This window comes from Oncorhynchus nerka, linkage group LG23 (assembly GCF_034236695.1).
Source record: "Oncorhynchus nerka isolate Pitt River linkage group LG23, Oner_Uvic_2.0, whole genome shotgun sequence".
In the NCBI taxonomy this organism is placed as follows: domain Eukaryota; kingdom Metazoa; phylum Chordata; class Actinopteri; order Salmoniformes; family Salmonidae; genus Oncorhynchus; species Oncorhynchus nerka.
The window spans coordinates 58,281,961-58,303,335 of NC_088418.1; the positions used below are offsets into that span (position 1 = coordinate 58,281,961).

General features: G+C 43.0%; 2 protein-coding genes across 4 annotated transcripts in view; both read right to left on the reverse strand.

Moving 5' to 3' along the window:
* Positions 1–3,943: 3,943 nt before the first annotated feature.
* On the reverse strand, positions 3,944–5,672 carry LOC115106280 (amphoterin-induced protein 2-like). The gene has a single exon (XM_029628849.2). It carries the CDS (start codon positions 5,606–5,608, stop codon positions 4,085–4,087), a length of 1,524 nt encoding a protein of 507 aa, XP_029484709.1. The 5' UTR covers positions 5,609–5,672; the 3' UTR covers positions 3,944–4,084.
* A 12,787-nt stretch (positions 5,673–18,459) lies between these two features.
* LOC115107125 (anoctamin-4-like) overlaps positions 18,460–21,375 on the reverse strand; it is a 40,912-nt gene continuing 37,996 nt past the window's right edge. For all 3 annotated transcript variants that reach the window (XM_029630540.2, XM_029630539.2, XM_029630541.2), the window contains 6 exons: positions 20,702–20,854; positions 20,238–20,385; positions 19,974–20,093; positions 19,767–19,875; positions 19,461–19,664; positions 18,460–19,114 (listed from right to left, as the gene is read on the reverse strand). In XM_029630540.2, coding sequence (XP_029486400.1) covers positions 19,473–19,664; positions 19,767–19,875; positions 19,974–20,093; positions 20,238–20,385; positions 20,702–20,854 — 722 coding nt within the window. In that variant the 3' untranslated portion in view covers positions 18,460–19,114; positions 19,461–19,472. The remainder of the gene's footprint in view (positions 19,115–19,460; positions 19,665–19,766; positions 19,876–19,973; positions 20,094–20,237; positions 20,386–20,701; positions 20,855–21,375) is intronic.

Genomic DNA, 21,375 nt, shown 5'->3' on the forward strand with positions numbered 1-21,375 from the left:
AACAGCTTCTATCTCAAGGCCATCAGACTGTTAAACAGCCACCACTAACACTGAGTGGCTGCTGCCAACACACTGTCATTGACACTGACCCAACTCCAGCCACTTTAATAATGGGAATTGATGGGAAATGATGTAAATATATCACTAGCCACTTTAAACAATGCTACCTTATATAATGTTACTTACCCTACATTATTCATCTCATATGCATATGTATATACTGTACTCTAGATCATCGACTGCATTCTTATGTCACTAGCCACTTTAACTATGCCACTTTGTTTACTTTGTCTACATACTCATCTCATATGTATATACTGTACTCGATACCATCTACTGTATGCTGCTCTGTACCATCACTCATTCATATATCCTTATGTACATATTCCTTATCCCCTTACACTGTGTATAAGACAGTAGTTTTGGAATTGTTAGTTAGATTACTTGTTGGTTATCACTGCATTGTCGGAACTAGAAGCACATTTGATTTGATTTGATTTGATTAGGTCACATCACAGACATGCATTAGCTGAAAAGAGAGAAAGGGTGAGTGTTCTATGATATGGAATGCACTGGATATATGGAAGTGTTTTCGATTCACTCTATTGTAGTGCTTTAATAGAATGGAAATTTAATGGTAGCTATTTTCAGGGGCGCAACTTTGGTTTTAGAAGTGGGGGGACATACCTTTTTTATCCAGTCGGACAAACACTCCAAACAGCCAAATCTTCCTAAAGCACACCGTTGCCTCGTTTTGTAACACAAAAATGACATTTTTGGGGGACACATGCCCCCCCCCCCCCTCCTCCTGTCCCCAGTGAAAGTTGCGCCCCTGGATATTTTGAATGATAAAACATTTAATTGCCTTGAAATGAAATGTAGGTTATTCTGGAATGACTACCTTCTCTGTTATAAGGATCCTGATGCATTTGGGCTCCAGATCAACTAAGACTCAAGTAAGCTTTATGCAGAAACAGCACTATGAAGTTATTTTCAGTTTATGTGATTGGAAATTGCATCACTTGTAATTCTCAGAAATGCACCCCTAATATATTTAGATGACATCAGTGTTTTCCCAGGAAGATTGCATCAAATGGGCTTCCAACAACTATTTCAATGATTCAATGATTTTTTATTTAACCTTTACTTAACTAGGCAAGTCAGTTAATTAAGAGCAAATTCGTACATTTACAATGATGGCTCCCGAATGGCGCAGCGGTCTAAGGCACTGCAACTCAGTGCTGGAGGCGTCACTACAGACCCTGGTTTTATTCCAGGCTGTATCACAACTGGCCATGATTGGGAGTCCTATAGGGCAGTGCACAATTGGCCCAGCCTCGTCCGGGTTAGGGTTTGCCCGGGGTAGGCTGTCATTGTAAATAAGCATTTGTTTCTTAACTGGCTTGCCTACTTAAATAAAGGTTAAATAAAATCTAAATTAAAAAATAAAACCCTGGTCTAACCTGGATGACGCTGGGCCAATTGCGTGCCACCCTATGGGACTCCTGATTACATCCTGTAGTGACGCCTCTAACACTGCGATGCAGTGCCTTAGGCTGCTGAGCCACACGGGAGGCCATTCATACTGAATATTTATGTTTTCTATCAAGGACATTTACCCCAAGCACATGAAGTGTCAGTGACTCAATGCGTCAGTTTGACATTTTCTGTTCACTTACTTATGGTTACAAAGCTAGTAACCGGAAGGTTGCAAGTTCAAACCCCCGAGCTGACAATGTACAAATATGTCGTTCTTCCCCTGAACAGGCAGTTAACCCACTGTTCCTAGGCCGTCATTGAAAATAAGAATTTGTTCTTAACTGACTTGCCTGGTTAAATAAAGTTAAAACATGAAATAAATGTGCTGCGACACTGCTAATGTTGAGAACCTTAACATTGGACTGACTGAGGGAAAAGTTGGTTTCAACAGTTACATGTATTACTTAGTTATTACATATTAACACTTACAATCACCTGTCAACATGCCAATTTAACACACATGTACGTGTTGTAACCTGTGTATGTATTTAACAAAACTAGGGATCAGATACTGTAGCTACTAGCTGGAGGTGACAAAATACCCAGGACATGACTAAAGGGGAGGACTGAGTCTTGGGAAATTGTAGTTTTACGTTCCATTTTACAAACATTCTATACCAAATGAAATACAATGAGTAGACTGAAAGCAGCTCCAAGTCCCTCGTTGTTTACAGATCCCATGAAACCGGATAGGTGTAAACAATATGGCAGAAGCTCCACAAAGCCCATTGAAAAGGCTAGATGGTGCCATCACCATTATTGCTTACATTTATACGGCTCCTTCAGATCTGTTAACACAGAAGGGATGGGCGCTAGGGGTTCAGGTCAAACATGTATGTCCCATACATACAACTTTTATGAGGACCTGATTACACAATTGAGTTAGAGTTCTCTGCACTAGACAACATAGCCTTAAAAACGGCCACAGATTTGAGTCCATCAGATTCCTTCTTCAGATACTTCAAATCACTAGGTTCCATCCTGATACTACATGTCTGTACAAGTCACATTTAGCTGTGGTATTACATTATACTGTGATCACGTAATACTCACAACACAGTTTGTAAAAAAAAACAACAACCATAAAAACATGGAATTCTGGTCTTTGTCTATAAACATGTAGGTTTGGTACAGTGACCATTCAATTTGACATGCTAAGTCACATCTGGAAGCCAGTTACCTTGTCGTCGGTGGGAGTGGGAACCTACTGTAGTTAAATATGTCCCCTAGAGAACTGTCAGTGAGGGTGGGAGTGGGAACCTACTGTAGTTAAATATGTCCCCTAGAGAACTGTCAGTGGGGGTGGGAACCTACTGTAGTTAAATATGTCCCCTAGAGAACTGTCAGTGAGGGTGGGAGTGGGAACCTACTGTAGTTAAATATGTCCCCTAGAGAACTGTCAGTGGGGGTGGGAACCTACTGTAGTTAAATATGTCCCCTAGAGAACTGTCAGTGGGGGTGGGAACCTACTGTAGCTAAATATGTCCCCTAGAGAACTGTCAGTGGGGGTGGGAGTGGGAACCTACTGTAGTTAAATATGTCCCCTAGAGAACTGTCAGTGGGGGTGGGAGTGGGAACCTACTGTAGTTAAATATGTCCCCTAGAGAACTGTCAGTGGGGGTGGGAATGGGAACCTACTGTAGTTAAATATGTCCCCTAGAGAACTGTCAGTGGGGGTGGGAGTGGGAACCTACTGTAGTTAAATATGTCCCCTAGAGAACTGTCAGTGGGGGTGGGAGTGGGAACCTACTGTAGTTAAATATGTCCCCTAGAGAACTGTCAGTGGGGGTGGGAGTGGGAACCTACTGTAGTTAAATATGTCCCCTAGAGAACTGTCAGTGGGGGTGGGAGTGGGAACCTACTGTAGTTAAATATGTCCCCTAGAGTAAATATGTCCCCTTCCTTACCTTGAAAAACTCTATTCACAGTCACACCTGCAAAAATAACCGAGAACAACAATAGTATATAGGTCATGGGAGGCTTGGGGCTAGAGCTGGCTAGTCCCCAGACACTGATCAGGGTCGACTGACATCGTTGTCTGAATGCATCCATTCAACCTGCATATAATACATTAAGAATACATTTACAGTGTTCACCCTGTTATGATCATTCATAGTAGCGCATGACACCTTATGACAGACTAGGAGCCTGCAAGTAAGCATTTGGATGGACAGTGTATACCATGTCTATCCTGTATTAACTTTATAGATCCATGAATGCCTACATAAAGCATTTCACACAGGTGTTTCACAAAATGTATTTTGTTTTGAACTATTTCTTTATCTGCAAGTTCATATATATAAAACTTTGACATAAAGAAACCAACTACTGTTTCCATATCTATCCACACAGTAGGTATAACATTAAAAAGCAGTCTGATCGCTGTTGTGAAATAACAGGTGTTAAAACTACTTTCATGTATGGATTCTCAATGCGAGGTTTCAATATTTGGCATTTTGAGAACCATGTTACAAACAGTCCATTTTGCATGGTGTAGTCTAGTCCAGTGAAAGCCTGGTGGAGCTTGAAGGACACACCCTGAATGCTACGCAATGTGTTCTTCGAGGACCTGCTCCAAGGCCCTGCTTCCGTTCTTCAATATGCCCTCTGTGGCTGCAGTGTCCATTACTGGGTGCTTGGCGCTGCATTTGTGGGGGTGCTCGTCCCCCGTTTCGAGGAAGGCCACCCTCTTTCCACCGGTGACCCTTCTGTCTGCGAGCTCCGCCTCTCTGGGGTCTGCACAGAGGAGCATGGCTCGCCCGCCGCACCCACCAACGCCCCTGGCCTTTCCACCATGGCAACGGCAGGGAGTGAGGTACAGGTAGAGGAGCACCAGGACGATGCTGACCACACAGGACGCCAGCGTGGTAAATGCCGTGTTAAAATGCTCCCCGCCGCTGCTACGTTCCTCCCCGCTCTTGCCCAGTCCGCTGGAGTTACCTACGGAGACGGTGACCTCCAAAGTCTCGTTGGAGCTCCGGTGTCGCCCACGGACTGCCACGCATGAGTAAGTCCCTGAATCCTCCCGGAGAGCCCCTCGGATCTCCAGGGTACCATTGGTGAGGACCGTGAGGCGGCTGCTCTGACCGTCTGTTACGCCCAATGCCGGGGATCCATCGCCCGGGGTCACCCAGAACACCATCAACCCTTCCCGGAGGGGGAGAGAAACGCCAGGGCACGGCACCATGAGCCAATCGCCAGGCTCTGCCTGGTAAGACACTTCTACAGTTCCATGGAACCCACCCTGAGGGCTAGCAGAACAATTCAGCCACTCCTCCTGACCCAGGCTGCATGGATACTCCTCCCTGAAGTCTAGTAGGGGACGGTACTGCCTCCTCTCCCAGTACTCCAGCATGGCGCGCAGGGCACAGTCACAAACCAACGGGTTCCCCTGCAAATAGATGCCACCCTGCTGCCAGGTGGCCAGAGAGAGTAGGCTCTGCACGGGCACCTGCCTCACCATGTTCATCGACAAATCCAGGAAACGCAGACATGGCAGAGCCCCATCTCGCTGGTAGAGCTCCAGGGGGAAGGCAGTCAGTCTGTTCCCACCCAGATACAGCCTTTCCAGGCTGCTCAGCCCCTGGAAGGCTCCCGCCATGGTCTGACTGATGCGGTTTCCAAACAGAAGCAGCACTTCCAGTTCCCCGAGTCCATGGAAGGTAGATGCGTTTAGCCGAGACAGCCCATTGGACGAGAGGTCCAGGTGGCGAAGGTGAGGGGTGGGGGCGAAGGTGTCCGGTGCCAGATGGGTAATGGCGTTTTGACTGAGGACCAGCGTGGTCAGCCTGTCCAGACACCGGTCTGGCCAATCCAAAAGCAGAGCAGATAGGACATTGTGACTGAGGTCCAATCGGGTGACATAGCCAGGGAGGTTAGGGGGAACGGTTGACAGATTGCGACCACTGCAGGAGACGATGTCGCTGGCACACAGGCAGGGTGGTGGGCAGGCGGCCGTGAACGTCATACGGGACAGACACATGGACAGGAGGAATGCCAAGGTAACCCTAAAGCCATGTAAGTCCCCGTCAATGGACACACACAGCGGTTGTGGCACAACGGGACACATTCTACTGTTTGAGGGCTGAGTCTCAGGTTGTTGGTGAAGAAGTTGCAAACATCTTATGAGCCACTCTTAAGCTTCCCATTCAAAAAGAGCTGAGAGAGCGAGAGAGACACACAGAGAGGGAGAGATGGGTATTAGCATCCGATAATGTCATATGACAGTGATTAACTTGTTTTCTCTGCGAAATAACCTTAATGCTAGAGTCCTTAATTAAAACAATAAAAAGCGGCCATCCCACCTCTGTTTTGGTAAAACACTGAGGGATGGTCATGGAGAGATGTAACCACTCTCAAATCATAGACAGAGCTGTGGAAGTAAGGACTGATGATCCATTATATCAGAAGTATAGTTTTAACCACGTTTTGAGGCTTTATAGTGTTTGTTTACATTGTTTACAAACATTGGAGTAAAATATGCTTACATTTTGGGTTCTGATGGGGTTATACAGTTGAACTAAACTCATGAGGGATTAGCTATTCAATTTGATAACCATCTGGTTTATGCTCTTTTAGAAGGCCATTTACAGTGGAATTAGCTCGAACCATCATGTAGTTTGTACTAGTGAAACTGTTATTTTACCAGCTGAAAATTAGGCTATAAGGGAATAGATTGAGTCTCATAGAAAATACTCCAAGAGAGCTGCAGAACAAAAGGAAAGGTCCAAGCAATAGAAAGTTTAACATAACCACTTACATTTCCAAACGATGAAGAGCCTCACAATAATGCGACATCGTTCCTTCGTATTGTGACCAAAACCAATTAACGTATTTCGCTCTCTGGAACTGTTTTCATCTCATACAAGATGCCTAGGCTATATTCCGTTATAAGAAAAAAATGGAACCAATACTTCATACAATAAAATACACTTTCTAGTGTATTGTCATCTCTAAGCAGACTCCAAAAGCGTCCAAATGAAAGCAGGGCTTGCGGTTGCTCACAAAATAAATATGGCACATCGATAGTAGGCTAAGGCTATTAAACCAATTAGGCGACTTGTTTCCTCGCGTCCCCGACAAATTAAACCGTTGCTTGGATGCCACGGTGTGTCTGGGTAGGTTACGTTATTGCGCAGCATCAGTTGGTCTACAACCCTCAATTGATTTTATATATATATATACAACGTGTGTAAACACAGAATTTGCAAATAAACATGTTTCATTTACAAATAAAACAATGGATACTGTCGGCTGATAGATGGACCTATTATTGATAATCAGGCTGCAACAATTGCATTATAATATTGGCATTAGCGTTATTGACTGAAATGTAAAAACATATAAACGCCACATGTAAAGTGTTGGTTACATTTTTCATGAGCTGAAATAAAAGATCCCAAACATGTTCCATAATGTACAAAAAGCTTATTTCTTTCAAATTTTGCGCACCAATTTGTTTACATCCCTGAAAGTGAGCCTTTCTCATTTGCCAAGATAATCCATCCACCTGACAGGTGTGGCATATCAAGAAGCTGATTAAACAGCATGATCATTACACAGGTGCACCTTGTGCTGGGGACAGTAAAAGGCCACTAAAATGTTTTGTCACACAACACAATGCCACAGATTTTGAAGTTGAGGGAGCATGCAATTGGCATGCTGACTGTAGGAATGTCCAACAGAGCTGTTGCCAGAGAATTGGATGTTCATTTCTCTACCATAAGACGCCGCCATCATTTTAGAGAATTTGGCAGTACATCCAACCGGCCTCACAACTGCAGACCACGTGTAACCACGCCACTTACACATCCAGCTTCTTCACCTGTAGGATTGTCTGAGGGGAGGGGATGGGTGCTGAGGAGTATTTCTGTCTGTAATTATAGGGGGCTACTACTACCATATTTACAATTGTTGTTGCTAAAGGCTAATCAAATGTCATTTGTAATATACAAGTCTAATCAAGAAATGTAGGCTATGAAAGCAAAGAGAAATCATTACAGATATTGATCAAATCCATAATCAGTAAGTGCAATCAAAGGTTTTTTCTTGAATTATGTAGGCTACATCCCACTGGGCACAGACGTCAGTTCAACATCTAGTTTTGATTTATATTTGGTTGAGTTGTCAACTAAAGTGAATTCAACAACAAATTCACCATATCATTGGATTTAGGTTAAAAGTTGGGTGAAAACCCCCCGATATACCCTTATGTTGATGACCTTTGGAAAATCCAATCAGTATTCCACTCAACCAGTTTTTGCCCAGTGGGATGTTTCTTTGGCCAAACATGTTATTGCATGTTGTTCATTGAAAGGATCCTGTGTTGACACAATTAGGTGGCCTATCCCATATCTCTCAAGTCTCCACTTTTTAAACCTTTGTTTAACTAGGCAAGTCAGTTAAGAACAAATTCTTATTTACAATGACAGCCTGGGAACAGTGGGTTAACTACCTTGTTCAGGGGCAGAACGACAGATTTTTACCTTGTCAGCTTGGGGATTTGATTTAGCAACCTTTTGATTACTTGCCAAATTAACCACTAGGCTACCTGCCGCCCCACTTATAGGGCCAATCCTCTGTTGAAACAATAACAAAGCGTCAACCCTGCCTCTGTTTTGGTAAAAAGCCAAGGGTTGAGCCTGGAGAAATTTAAACATTTAAATTCATAGACAGACGACTGACCATACGTTACATCAAAGGTGTTGTTTTAACCATTAATACCATGTTTTAACTATGTTTTGAGGCAATACATTTACAATGTTTACAATCATTGTAGTAAAACCAGCTTATATTTTGGGTTCAGATGGGGTGTGACAGTTGAACTGAGCTCATGAGGCATTAAGTTATATTCTTCAAGAATGTGTATATATAATTCATTTATGAGTCCAAAAATGGATGCAGCAACTGCAGTTTGCCCCTCGTTCTACCCCTGAGCAAGGCAGTTAACCCAGTGTTCCTGGGCGACGATGACGTGGATGTCGATTAAGGCAGCTCCCCGCACCTCTCTGATTCAGAGGTTGGGCTAAATGCGGAAGACACATTTCAGTTGAATGCATTCAGTTGTACAACTGACTAGGCATCCCGCTTTCCCTTCAAGTCATACGAAGACAGTGGCCTATTTCAATCGGAATAGAGGAGTAGCATGCTTATGGAAATCACCATATGTCTTCTACCACAGTCTTTAGTGGAGAAGAATTTCAACAGACATCCACTGTAACAAACTGGTGCATTGAATGTTTGAATGTATTGATGTTATATGCCTCCCACGGGGTAGTATTACCCACATATCCTATTAGGAATAACATTATATGAACAAATTCAGTGCATGGTATAAATCTAACTTTGAAGGGTTTGATCAGCATAACCAACATGAAACACTTCTCACCCACCTAACAGCTTTTTGCATTGAATAGAAAATATCTGATTAGGTTGAATGATACAACCCATCCTACACAGATTCCCTCCCTAAATATGACATGCTGTGAATCGTTGTAGGCAGGGTGTAGTGGTTCCTGAAGAAGTAGATATACTCTAACTGTGAAAGAAAAAAACATCCAAATTGCCCACCCGGCAACGGAAAGGCGCCCTGTGTGAAAACTTCTATGAGAAACAGTGACATACACTCTGAATGACCTAAAATTATGAAAAAATAAAAAATAATTGGAGGTTCTAAGTCACATTTGTCAAACTCATTCCATGTAGGGCCGAGTGTCTGTGGGTTTTCGCTCCACCCTTGTACTTGATTGATTATATAAGGTCACTAATTATAATAGTAAGGAACTTCCCTCACCTGGTTGTCTAGGTCTTAATTGAAAGGAAAAACACTAAAACCTGCAGACACTTGGCCCTCCTTGGAATGAGTTTGAACCTCCTCTTCTAAGTCCACAACAACAATGCTTAACCCACATCAGGAGACCACCTTTGAGGTCTGAGAAAAATCAAAGAAATTGTTTTTTGATTGTAGTTACCCTTTTATTCAAGTGTGCAAGCACATAGCACTGTTGTTTGGTTAGCGGTGCTTCTATAGCACATGAGATGGAGTTTTCAAAACAAATGGCCACTGGATTGATGCAAATACTCAGTATATCATTCAGTCAGGTAGGCTACTTTGTAGCCGGTTAACATTTAATTGAGAAGGTTTTGGGAAAGCCTTTCCATATACCAGAAGGCGGTTAGTCCCATCAATTGGTAGCATTTACTTTATAAAGACTTCCTCATGCATACTCCTGTTCTATTGGTTTTCTTTAAACTTTCATTGTCTTGCCACCAAAGGCATAATCCTAGTCATATTAGCAACCCATGATGTTGCATCTATAGAGCCTGGGATGCGATTTTTGGATGTTAACAAGGTGACGCTCCAGTTTAACTCCTCCTCCGCATGAACTGGATTGGTTGAACAGTGCAGAAGAGAACCTCTCCCAACAGATTTTTTCCTTCTCGTCAAGACCAGTATCTAGGGGATCTAGTTTCAGGCATTTCTTTTACGCCTGCTACATTAGGTTAAACTCCGTGTGCACATTGGTGCGCTTAAAATGTGAAAAAATAATAGTTTATCAACATTTTATGATAAAATGGTCTGTTCCATCAGCCTTATTAATTTATACAGCGTACACTGTACCTCCACTACACTAGTTCTACTTTGATATGCATCGTGGGGATTCAAAAGTGAGTATATGTAATGCCCATTGAAAAATAAGTGGGTATATGGGCTATACCTGCGTATACCCTCCACTACACCACTGACTGTAGGTTGATTTTTACCGTAACAGCCAAGACAAAATCTCCCTATGTGAAGTTATATCATATAGCTTTGTTTAATCCATCACATAGCCTTTAAATGCCAATTGCTTTCATTGCTTTCCATTATGATTGTCTTAACTTTTCTGAGGTGCTGGACAATGTTACAAAGAGTTAAGGGTGAACTCCTTGCCCGCTGTAAACTTGAATGCAGCCTACATCCAAATTGTTGCTAGCTTGCCGGGCAATCAGATCAGATATTCATTTAGATCAATAGCAAAACAGGTCCTACTATATAGGTAAACTGGGAGACACATTTTTTGAAAGCAGGCCTCCATTTTGGATAAAGACACGTTTAGTCACGACACCCATTGCATGTGCACCGGCGCACCTGACACCGTTGTAGTGTCACAAGTGATGCTTTAGGAAGCAGTGACAATAGTACCTGATAAAACTACAGAGCAGCTTGAGTCCATTTAATTCCCGCACCCAAAGTGAAGTCAATTCCATTAGCCATATGGGAATTGAATGGGAGGCTTGCAGGGTAATCCAGACTTGCTCTATAATCACTATGCACTTGTAATTATGAGCTTCCCATCCCGGACACCATGACAGACACACTCTGCTTTAGGGACGGTTGTCATGGAAATCATCATCAAAGGGGATGGTCTGGAGAGCTCTGCAAAATGTCCAACCACCACGACACATCGAGGATTGAATGACAGAAATGGGATGATTTACCCCAGACACCTGCTGCATTTACAGTCTGGTCACACCGAGGGGCGTCTCGATGATCTGAACCTGTATAACTTATCTTTTGTCAGATATAACAGCTTTTTGGAAGCCTTGTTATTTCAGATGAAGTTTTATCTTCTGTTTTTCAAAACTTTGGTGATGCTGACTGTACAAATATGATTGAATTTCAGGGAAATCCTCATTTTTGACTGGACAGGACCTGATTCAAGAAATCTGTTTCTCAGTTGCCCAAAGAAAAATAATTATTGCTGCCAAGCGGCATTCAGCGTTGGTTTCCACCTCACTCACTATCTTAGCAACAATGAGTACTTGGGTTCATATACCTGTTATTACAAATGTCAACAAACTAAACAAAAGTCTTGGCACATGGACTCACCGACTGTGATGACTAAACTCTTATGGATGAATCCTCAGGTTGGGTGAGCTCTGTGCTCTGGCTGCAGTAGTGGGCCTTTAAAAACAAGCAACAATGGCATATGCAATGTTCTTCCTTCAGCAAATCCACAGAGTACGTACATGTACATGGAAAAGTCAATGAAGTGGAATTAGTTGTGAGGAGTTCCTCCAAAGGAATCGTACTAGCTACAGTAAAACATGGGTTTTTCCATCATGGCTCACATCAACACCATCATCCCAGATCCCCTGGACCAACTCCAATTCGCATACAGCCCCAACAGATCTACAGATGACACAATCTTTACTGCACTCCACACTGCCCTTTCCCACCTGGACAAGAGGAACACCTATGTGAGAATGCTGTTCATTGACTACAGCTCATTGTTCAACACCATAGTGCCCTACAAGCTTGTCACTTAGCTAAGGACCCTGGGACTGAACACCTCCCTCTGAAACTGGATCCTGGACTCCCTGAAGGGCAGCCGCCACGTGGTGAGGATAGGCAACAACACATCCGCTACGCTGAACCTCAACACGGAGGCCGCTCAGGGTTGTTCTTAGTTCCCTCCTGTACTCTCTGTTCACCAAAAACTTTGTGGCCGCACACGACTCCAACACCATCATTAAGTTTGCAGACGACACAACGGTGTTAGGCCTGATCACCGACTTTGATGAGACAGCCTATAGGGAGGAGGTCAGAGACCTGGCAGTGTGGTGCCATGACAACAACCTCTCCCTCAACGTCAGCAAGACAAAGGAGATGATCGTGGACTACAGGAAACGGAGGGCCCAGCACACCGGGTTCACATTGACGGGCTGTAGTGGGGCATGTCGAGAGCTTCAAATTCCTTGGTGTCCACGTCACTAAGGATCGATCATGGTCCACATTCATGAAGAGGGCACGACAACGCACGCCTCTTCCCTCTCAAGAGGCTGAAAAGATTTGGCATGGGTCCGCAGATCCTCAATATGTACTACAGCTGCATCCCCAAGCCATAAGAATGCTAAATAGTTAGCTATATAGTTAGCCAAATAGCTATCTATATATATATGGACCCTTTTTGCAATAACTTTGACTCATTACATAAGCTGCTGCTAAAGTTTATTATCTGTCACTTATTTCTAGTTATACTATATGTACATATCTACCTCAAATTACCTCGTACCCCTGTACATCGACTTGGTACTGGTGCCCTGTGTATATAGCCCAAGTGAGTTACTCACCTGTGCATTTATTATTAAGTGTTTTACTTTACAATTATTTCTCTAATTTTCTTTCTCTCTGCATTGTTGGGAAGGGCCTGTAAGTAAGCATTTCCCTGTTAGTTTACAAAGGATGTGGTGAATAAAAATGTATTTGGCTTATGCTGCTAACCCTTCCGATGCATATGGTCTCCCAAGTTGTCCCTCTTTAAACACTTGACCAAATACTCCGTCCCTACATCAAAGTGGCCAAATACTCCTTCCCTAAATCAAACTGCCCACCATCTTTCCCACCCTGCTCTCCTTCTTCTTCCTGTGTAACACTTTTTATCATCCAAGCCAAAGAAACCAAAAACATCAATCAAGCCCGATTGATTGCACCTGCTGCTCATTCCTGGTACAGAGTGATTAAAGTTAGTAAGGAGCTAGGTTTCCATCCAATACATTTCCCACCAAACTGAATTGTTGTGGATAAAAATCAGTGTGTGATGACGTGCACAGAAAATGTACTTTTTCTCTTAGGTTTTCATGTACCAAATAACAATCTAGTGTCCAATGTATTCCATCACATTTTCAACTTTACCAATAGTGTTGTCACAAAAGGTGTTGCGTTAAATAAACAATGAGCCTACTCTGGTCTTGGCACGTGCGCTCTAGCCAACAGCTGTCATGCCCTGACCTTATTTATCTACGTTTTATGTATTCTTTTGGTCAGGTCAGGGTGTGACGAGGGTGGGTATGTGTGTTTTCCCCTGTCTAGGGTTTTTGTATATCTATGTTTTTTTTGTATGTCTAGATAATGTAGGTCTATGGTGGCCTGAATTGGTTGTTTATCGTTGTCTCTGATTGGGGATCCTATTTCGGTTGCCATTTTGGTTTTGTGGGTTATTCTCTATGTGTAGTTAGTTGCCTGTCAGCACTCGTGTCTTATTAGCTTCACTGTTGTTGTTGTGTTTGTTTAGTGTTCTTCGTGTAATAAAAGAAGAATGTATTATCTGCTGCGCCTTGGTCTCCTCGTTATGCCGAACGTGACAACAGCTGTCAGATTCTGTGCGGGTAGGATCTGCGGGTATGTTAGTCTGCAAAACATGAGATTATTATGGATAAGAGCGAGAATATTTGTATTTGTCAAACAGCAGTCAAGCATTGATTGGAAACGCGGTTACTGTTATGAATTACAACACTGTCATCTTTTTCCATATAACGCTGCATACTGCACCTTTGGGCCCCCGAGTGGCGCAGCGGTCTAAGGCACTGCATCTCAGTGCTAGAGGCGTCACTACAGACCCTGGTTTGTTTCCAGGCTGTTTCATAACCGGCTGTGATTGGGAGTCCCATAGGGCAGCGCACAATTGGCCCAGCATCGTTAGTTTGGCCGGGCTGTCATTGTAAATAACAATTTGTTCTTAACTGACTTGCCTAGTTAAATAAAATACAAAAAAAATACAAAAAAACAACTTTACATGGGTGAATTATCATAGTGAAACATATGGAAGATTTTGAAAACACAGAAATACTGGCAGATTATGATAAACACCTGACCGCACGTGTACAAACCCCTAAGGTAGATGCTGGGCTAAGTGCCTGTGTGTGTGCACTTCTGTGCGTGTGCATTTGTGTGTGTTAGTGTTCGTAATACATTGGGTCTGGTAAGTAGTGTCTTCTGCAGGTCACGGCTGTAAGGGGATGTGCTACTGGGTTATTGGTATTTCATACATCCCCTCATCCCCTGCAGGTCAGGGGTCACCAAGGCAATGACATTAGAGGTGTAACTTTAGCCCACCCTTCAAAGTTCCCACCTAACTTTGTTTACGACCTATGGGGTGACAGTGAGAGGAGAGACTGTGACATATGTACAATGCGCAGGACATGGGACAGGACTTATTTGTGGAGGAACGTAGCTGTTCTTCTGGTTGATTTGTGATGTTTTATTGGTGCTTCCCATGACTGTTTTTTTTTGTATTTTAATGTGTGTGTATAATGTGTATATTTATGTTGTATTATACAGGGCACATCTTCCCTGTTCAAATAAAGGTACAAATAATAGTTTAAAAAAAACATTCAGCGAGAAGGAGATGTACGTTCGGAAAGTAAACAAGTAAATTAACAGGTTAGTTTAGCAGGAGATTGTGAAACTGTTGTAGACAAATACATTAGAGTTATGATGAGTCTGCATTATCAAATTTAGCCAGATATATTTATTCACTTAGATTTCTTACATGCCTCCTCTGAAAGCTTTCACGTTTGACATTTGACCATAATGTCTAAATGACATTCAGTTACATGTGCAAGAGAGGTCAGACATGATTGGCTATGAAACTATTAAGCAGCATTTCAAAATGTTTGACTGAGAGAGACACAGCACACACTATATTATTGTTGATTTATTAAATATGGAACTAATTTCATAATTCGTTTTTTTGCTTCAATTTTTAACAGTACCATGTGTTCTTTCAGAATGAATGAATTTGTACGGTCGGTGGACCTATAAAATTGAGGGGAATAAGACTCTTGTTGTGACACTATTTCCTAGAACAGGACTGGTGCCATAACATTTAATATAAACAGAAATGGATTCCATGGACAAGTCAATAAATAGAATGTGGTACCTTTGACCCAGTTTCTTGTGTGGGGAAGGTGAAAAGTGGTGCACTATTGACCTAATTGCCACTTTCACAGGGACAAGCGCCGACAGATTTACCCTTAAAAATGGTCCCTTTCAACGTATTGGGTGCACGCAGCAGGTCACGGTTTGGACAGGGTGAGAGTAGCTTTCCACATCTTCAACCGTGTTATTAGACTACATTATTATCTACCCGCTGTTACAAGGGTTGTAGACGCACTTAAGTGTGTGTGTGTGTGTGTGTGAGATGGAACAGGCTGCTGTGTCGCTCCAGGCAACCAGTGAGTGGTTCTTTCTCTCCCTGTAGCAGGGACAGAGGAAGACAGTCATACATCTGATCTGTTTGTGCAAACAGCCTGAGAGGAGGGCTCTTCATCAGCAACATTAGGGCCGACAGCTGGGGCCCTGACATTCAAGGACGTGCACCATGGCACTGTTGCCACGGGAGTGCTGAAATCATTTATGACATATGATAAAAATACAAGACCATGTTAGAAACCAACACACATCAGTTGTGTGTTTGTGCTTTCTGTTGCTCAAAGGGCCTATGCATTATTCTGGCAAAGTTCTCACTGGGGTTGGGAAATGCCTGAGGGACCATCACTGTGATTCAGGTGTGCTTGAGCTTTTTCACCCTCACATTGAAGTTCTGGATCCTGACAAAATAGTTTTTACCTGTGAGCCTTGATCAAGGGGTTTACAAATTTGACCAAATCAAATCCAATTTTATTTGTCACATACACATGGACCAGTATCAAACCTAAGTTGTCTGTGGTAGCCCACCAAGCTAAAGCCTTCGAATTAGCTCTAGGAGCTGACATGGGTTTTCAGGTATCAGGCATGGTTGATCATGAGGCAAGCAAAATTCAAGGAACCACACAATGCAGGGGTCTCTTCAATTAAAATCTGAAAGTCTATATTTGAGAACTCCTATTAAATGATATTGAACACCAATAAGTCTGGGTATAACATTATGAGACATTGTGTTTGATGTCTGAATCGTGGCTGAGACAGACTGGAGAGGCAGACAGAGTAGTCCTGCGTGAAAAAGTATTAGAAAATGAGTTAGAATGGATTGATTAAAAAGACTAGAGAGGGATACACATTTGAAGAAAAAAAAACCCAGACGGGTCAAGGAACACTGGTCACCGGTCTGAACGAAATGGATGAAAATTAAAATGAAGTTTTACATCCCCATCAGACAGTAGCCTGGACATAGAAATATAATCTATTCATTCATTCTATTTGACATAGCTGCCAAAATACAGGATACGAGGCCATGGCTGATATGATCGCAGATTCCCAGGATAGCCTTATGCAACTCAAAGCCGGTGTCAGGGATAATCCTCTTAGAGGAGAAAATTTGCCTTAATAGAAAACAAACACGCCATGTTTCCCCTCTCCTGTTTTTAATCATCAAAATGGAAAGTTTACGTGTGGATGTGCACCCTGCGCTAACTCCTCCACCACACCACAGTAACCAACCTGAAGGACATGGCACTGGACTACATAGAACTTGCAGCCTCCAATTTGCAGTGATGTGCATCATGTACAAGCATTTTGTTTTTACATCTGCACTGCAGATTACAAGCATTTTGCCAGGGTCAGGAGGATTAAGCATTTTGAATATAGAAAATGGAATATGGAAAAGTTCTAAAGCTAAAAACAATGTAGAAAGACACCCTTCTGGAAACGGTGGTTATTAGATGATTAGTTCATCCATGTATTATTAAGGAAGCTACATCTCTGACTCAGATGCTGATGTGATTTCCAACAGCTTCCAGCTCCACATGTATCAGTTCCAGTCAAGGTCAGACCGTTAGACTAAGAAGGGATACTCTATGAAACCTCAGAATGGCTTTATAATGCTCACACAATATGACCATAGACAACATACTGTAAAAGTGGTTTTCATATAACATACAGAATGGTTTGGAACTTCCCAGTGGCATTACAAAGCCATTTTCTCAGGCTTCCAGGGTCAAGAGAGTTGCAAGATGGTTGTGATTCTGTTATCAAGACAATCAACTTCCAACCAAAATGCTGTCTCTCTTCAATGACATTCAGCCAAGACATTTCCCCCCAACATTTGTGTATTTTGTGCTCAAACAGGAACATGCAATTTCTGCTTGAATCCAGCCCTATGGTTGCTGCTGAAAAAGCCCTTTCAGTGTGCCAACACGACCTTGACTGGCTACTTCAGCCATCTTCTTGCTTTGTCTTATTAGACCCCTGAACCTCAATCATGAATAAATGACATCTTATCCTCAATTATCCTCAGTTAAATTACATCTTATCCTCAATGTAAGTGTTACCTATCACAGAAAGGGATAACAAGCTAGTTCACCTTGACAGGCTGTTGTATTTGTTTATTCCATGTGTAACTCTGTGTTGTTGTATGTGTCGAATTGCTATGCTTTATCTTGGCCAGGTCGCAGTTGCAAATTAGAACTTGTTCTCAACTAGCCTACCTGGTTAAATAAAGGTGAAAAAAATAAATAATAATAATAATAATTGTAGTGCCAGAAGTCTGACAATTCCTATGGATATGAAAGAAAGTGGTCGATATTGAGGCGGTGCTTGGGGAACCAACTGTTGCCTTTGGCAAAATGTGTATTAATATTATATAAATGTACAGGAGAAAGCTGCCAAGCTTGAAGTATTTGACAGATATTTTATACCAATAATGGTGTAAACCAAACAAGAATTCCACCAGGAGCACAAAAACACTCTACAATGTCACCGTCATCATTGTATTTCCCCTAAAATAAACATAAATGAAGATACTTCTCAGCTTCAAAGTATCAGAACATGACTGTGTTTATCTTTGGACACCTGACCTCCCTTCTCTCTCTCTCTCTCTCTCTCATTGTTTTGAGGCCTGTGGCTGCATCAGAAAATAGGTGTATTGGCGCCCATTGGTGGCCAAGTAGGGAACTGCAGAAGGGAATCAGGTGTTACCACACTAGACACTAGAGGCAGACAGTGGCTGCAGTTACAGTTACTTGGTGGGCAGCCTCTAAACGAGCTGGAGGAGACATCAGTGTTAGTGATGCATACTGTGTTCTGACAACCTGACCTACCCGCTAAGGATGTGCTAACCTCCATGGAGATTCTCATAGTGGCACATTCTGTCAGATGGAAACATGTTGAGATGGTTTTAAAATGACATCAAAGTGCACATGGGACAATTACAAAACCGGTTTGTAATAAATATGATTTTTTATTAGTCTTGTTGTTAGTATCCATTGTAAAGGAAGGCATTGGATGTTTGAGCAGTCTGTGTCCACTAACACAGATCTGATGGAACATCGTTTCAAAATAACATCTTATTGCAGCACACAATGTAAGCAGAGAACATGGCTGAAGGTTCACAACCTTGTGAAAGCAATTGATCATGATTTCTCATGAGTTTTGTCCTCAAAATAAAAAGGCTAGGATTGTAAACAGGGTTTGTCATTCAACCGCACGGATGACAGAATATTTTTTTAAGTTGTGACAATAGAACTGCAAAAGATTGTTTTTGTGTTTCTTTGAAATCTACATTCAGGTTTTGAAGAAATGTATAGTTGTGAGTCCAAAGTAGAAGGAGCAATCTGGAAAAAAGTAGTAAACCCATTGTCAAATGTTCCAATGTATGTCCACTTTTTCCCCCTCACCCACTGGCCTCTTGGATTCAGAATGACGTACAGTACGTTTGAACACCATGGCGAGGAGCATGCTGACGGTCCTCTTGGGGGCGCTCACCTGGTCCAGTGGGAGACGCAGACAGGCAGGACAGTCCCTGGCGTGCATGCAGCCAGTTCTCTCTCATTCCCACTCCCAACACCACTGAGCAAAAATGGACACCAGTATGACCTGTGGAGTCATAGAGAGAGTGTCAGTAGATAATCACAACAGTAGTGGAACCTCTAGACAACAGGAACAAAAGGGACATTACTTATTTCACTTCCTTGCCTTGGTCCCTTGTCGTCCCGTGCTTCAATTGGCAAATCTTACTTCGATAGCTGATGTGTGCTGAGCATAAAATGACAGCTGTGCTTCACCCAGATGAGTGGTGCAACACATTGGTCATGCAGGCGAGGTATCCTTCCTATATATAAATGTAATTCCTATGCGCCACACTCTTCAGCCAGCAAACTGTTATAGATTGTCTGTCTGTATTCTGTGCTGGTCCCTTCAGTGCAGTGTAGTTATTTATCACCTGTTTGTGCATTCAGGGCAATGCGTTATGATGGGCCCTGTAATTCTTCTTCTTCTCGTTCTTCTCCTTCTGCAGTCTCTCTAGCTCGGCCTCGTACATCATCTCCTGGATCAGGTACTTCTCCCGCCGCATGCGGTCACGCAGGTCCTTGGGCAGGTCTGGGATCAGGTAGGCGATCAGGTTCTTGATGGTGAAAACCATGTGCTACAAAAGAACACAACACCAAAAGGTACAGTAATTACAGAAACATCTCGGCTGAATATTGTGTTACGGTTTTGTTGAATGGAATGAATTGTACAAACTAACCTCGAAGACTATGATGAAGGCCAGCCGTGCGGCCAGGACATGCCAGAACTGCAGCGTGTAGGAGTATGGTTCACCGGGCGAGTCCGGGGGCTCTCTGTAGTCACGGTACCTGGGGGGTCAAACACAGGGTCGAAAGGTCAAAGGCTATAACTTTTGTGTTCAAACAAGCACAACCATACCAAGACTCTCTTTGGTCACCAAACCTACCTGCAGTACTTCACTGCTTCTCCAAACATATCCGATCCATCTGTCCTGGGCACCGAAGTGTTCTCAAAATCAGACACTCTGAACATCGATAGACTGGCGTTTACATATCCCATCATGCACCTGGAAACAATAAACAGGAAATAATCAAATGTCAGTGCTTTGACATTGTGATGCAGGACAATGCCGCTGCCCTCTATTACTAGCCATAATAATGTCAAAAGTAGACACTTTGCCTGTGTGGTCACTGTGGTCAGGCTTGCTCACCTCTCCCCGGCCCGGCCCTGCCCGGCACATGGGCCGTACTTGTATGCGTAGACAAGGCGTGGGATGAAGTCGGAGGTGACGGCGATGACAAAGGCGTTGGTGATGACGGACAAGATACCGATGCCCTCTAGGATGCCGTACCAGATCCCTGGAGAGAAAATAAAATGATGTTCTTGCTCCGATGCAAATGATTTATTACAGTTCACCAGCAAGCAGCCTGTCAGGACTTCTTCAAAGAATACTTATAAAGGGGTATGAAAATGATTCCAAAAGTATAAAGCATAACAGACTGGTCGGCTAAAATGGTCTGTCTGTGCTGAAACTAATGAAATAGGGTTCCATTGAGTGAAAATAGCTGAGGCACGATTGTTGGCGTAAAACAATTTTGTCTATATGGCATGTTTTGCGTTCCTTTGAAAATGGCCCTACAGTAGGTGATTGTCAGACCGGAAGTTGAGCCTAACCTATGTCTTTGGCTTGAGAGGGCAGGGGTCTCCGCCACTGGGTGACAAACTTGTAGGCGTCCAGGCGGATCTCGATGATGTTGTTGAGGAGGGCCAGGAGCGGGGCCAGGGGGAAAGCTGCCACAAATATGGTGGTGAAGCCAAACTGTAAGACTGAAACACACAGACACAGGGAGTAAAGCGCCAGTAGTCCTATTCAAAACCCCATTCAAAAACCCCATTACATTTTGTACAGATGGCCACCCCAAAGCCATATTCACTCAGAAAGGGCAATATGATTTGAGGTTATACCATTCAATGTCACAATTGTTACTGTATGTCAGTGCGTGTGGGCATTGCACAGGACAAAGTTAGCCATTAGATTTTGTGCTTCGTGAAGAGCCTCGCCAAGGAAGTCACAGATGGTAGTACATCGAGCGTAATTACAAATGAGCATTCAAAAAGCCTACAGAGACACCACATAATGGATCTATGCAGCATGATGGGTTAAAATAAACAGTGACACATGCATGTGGACATAGCTGCATGCTGTGTGAAACCACGGAATCCTAGCCTAAGCGTTGCACTGATCTGTCATTGTCATAAATGTCACGGTCATCTGTCATTGTCATACATAAATCTGTCTACACCAAACACATGTAGGAGAAATGCTTCAAGTAACCATTGTGTGATTA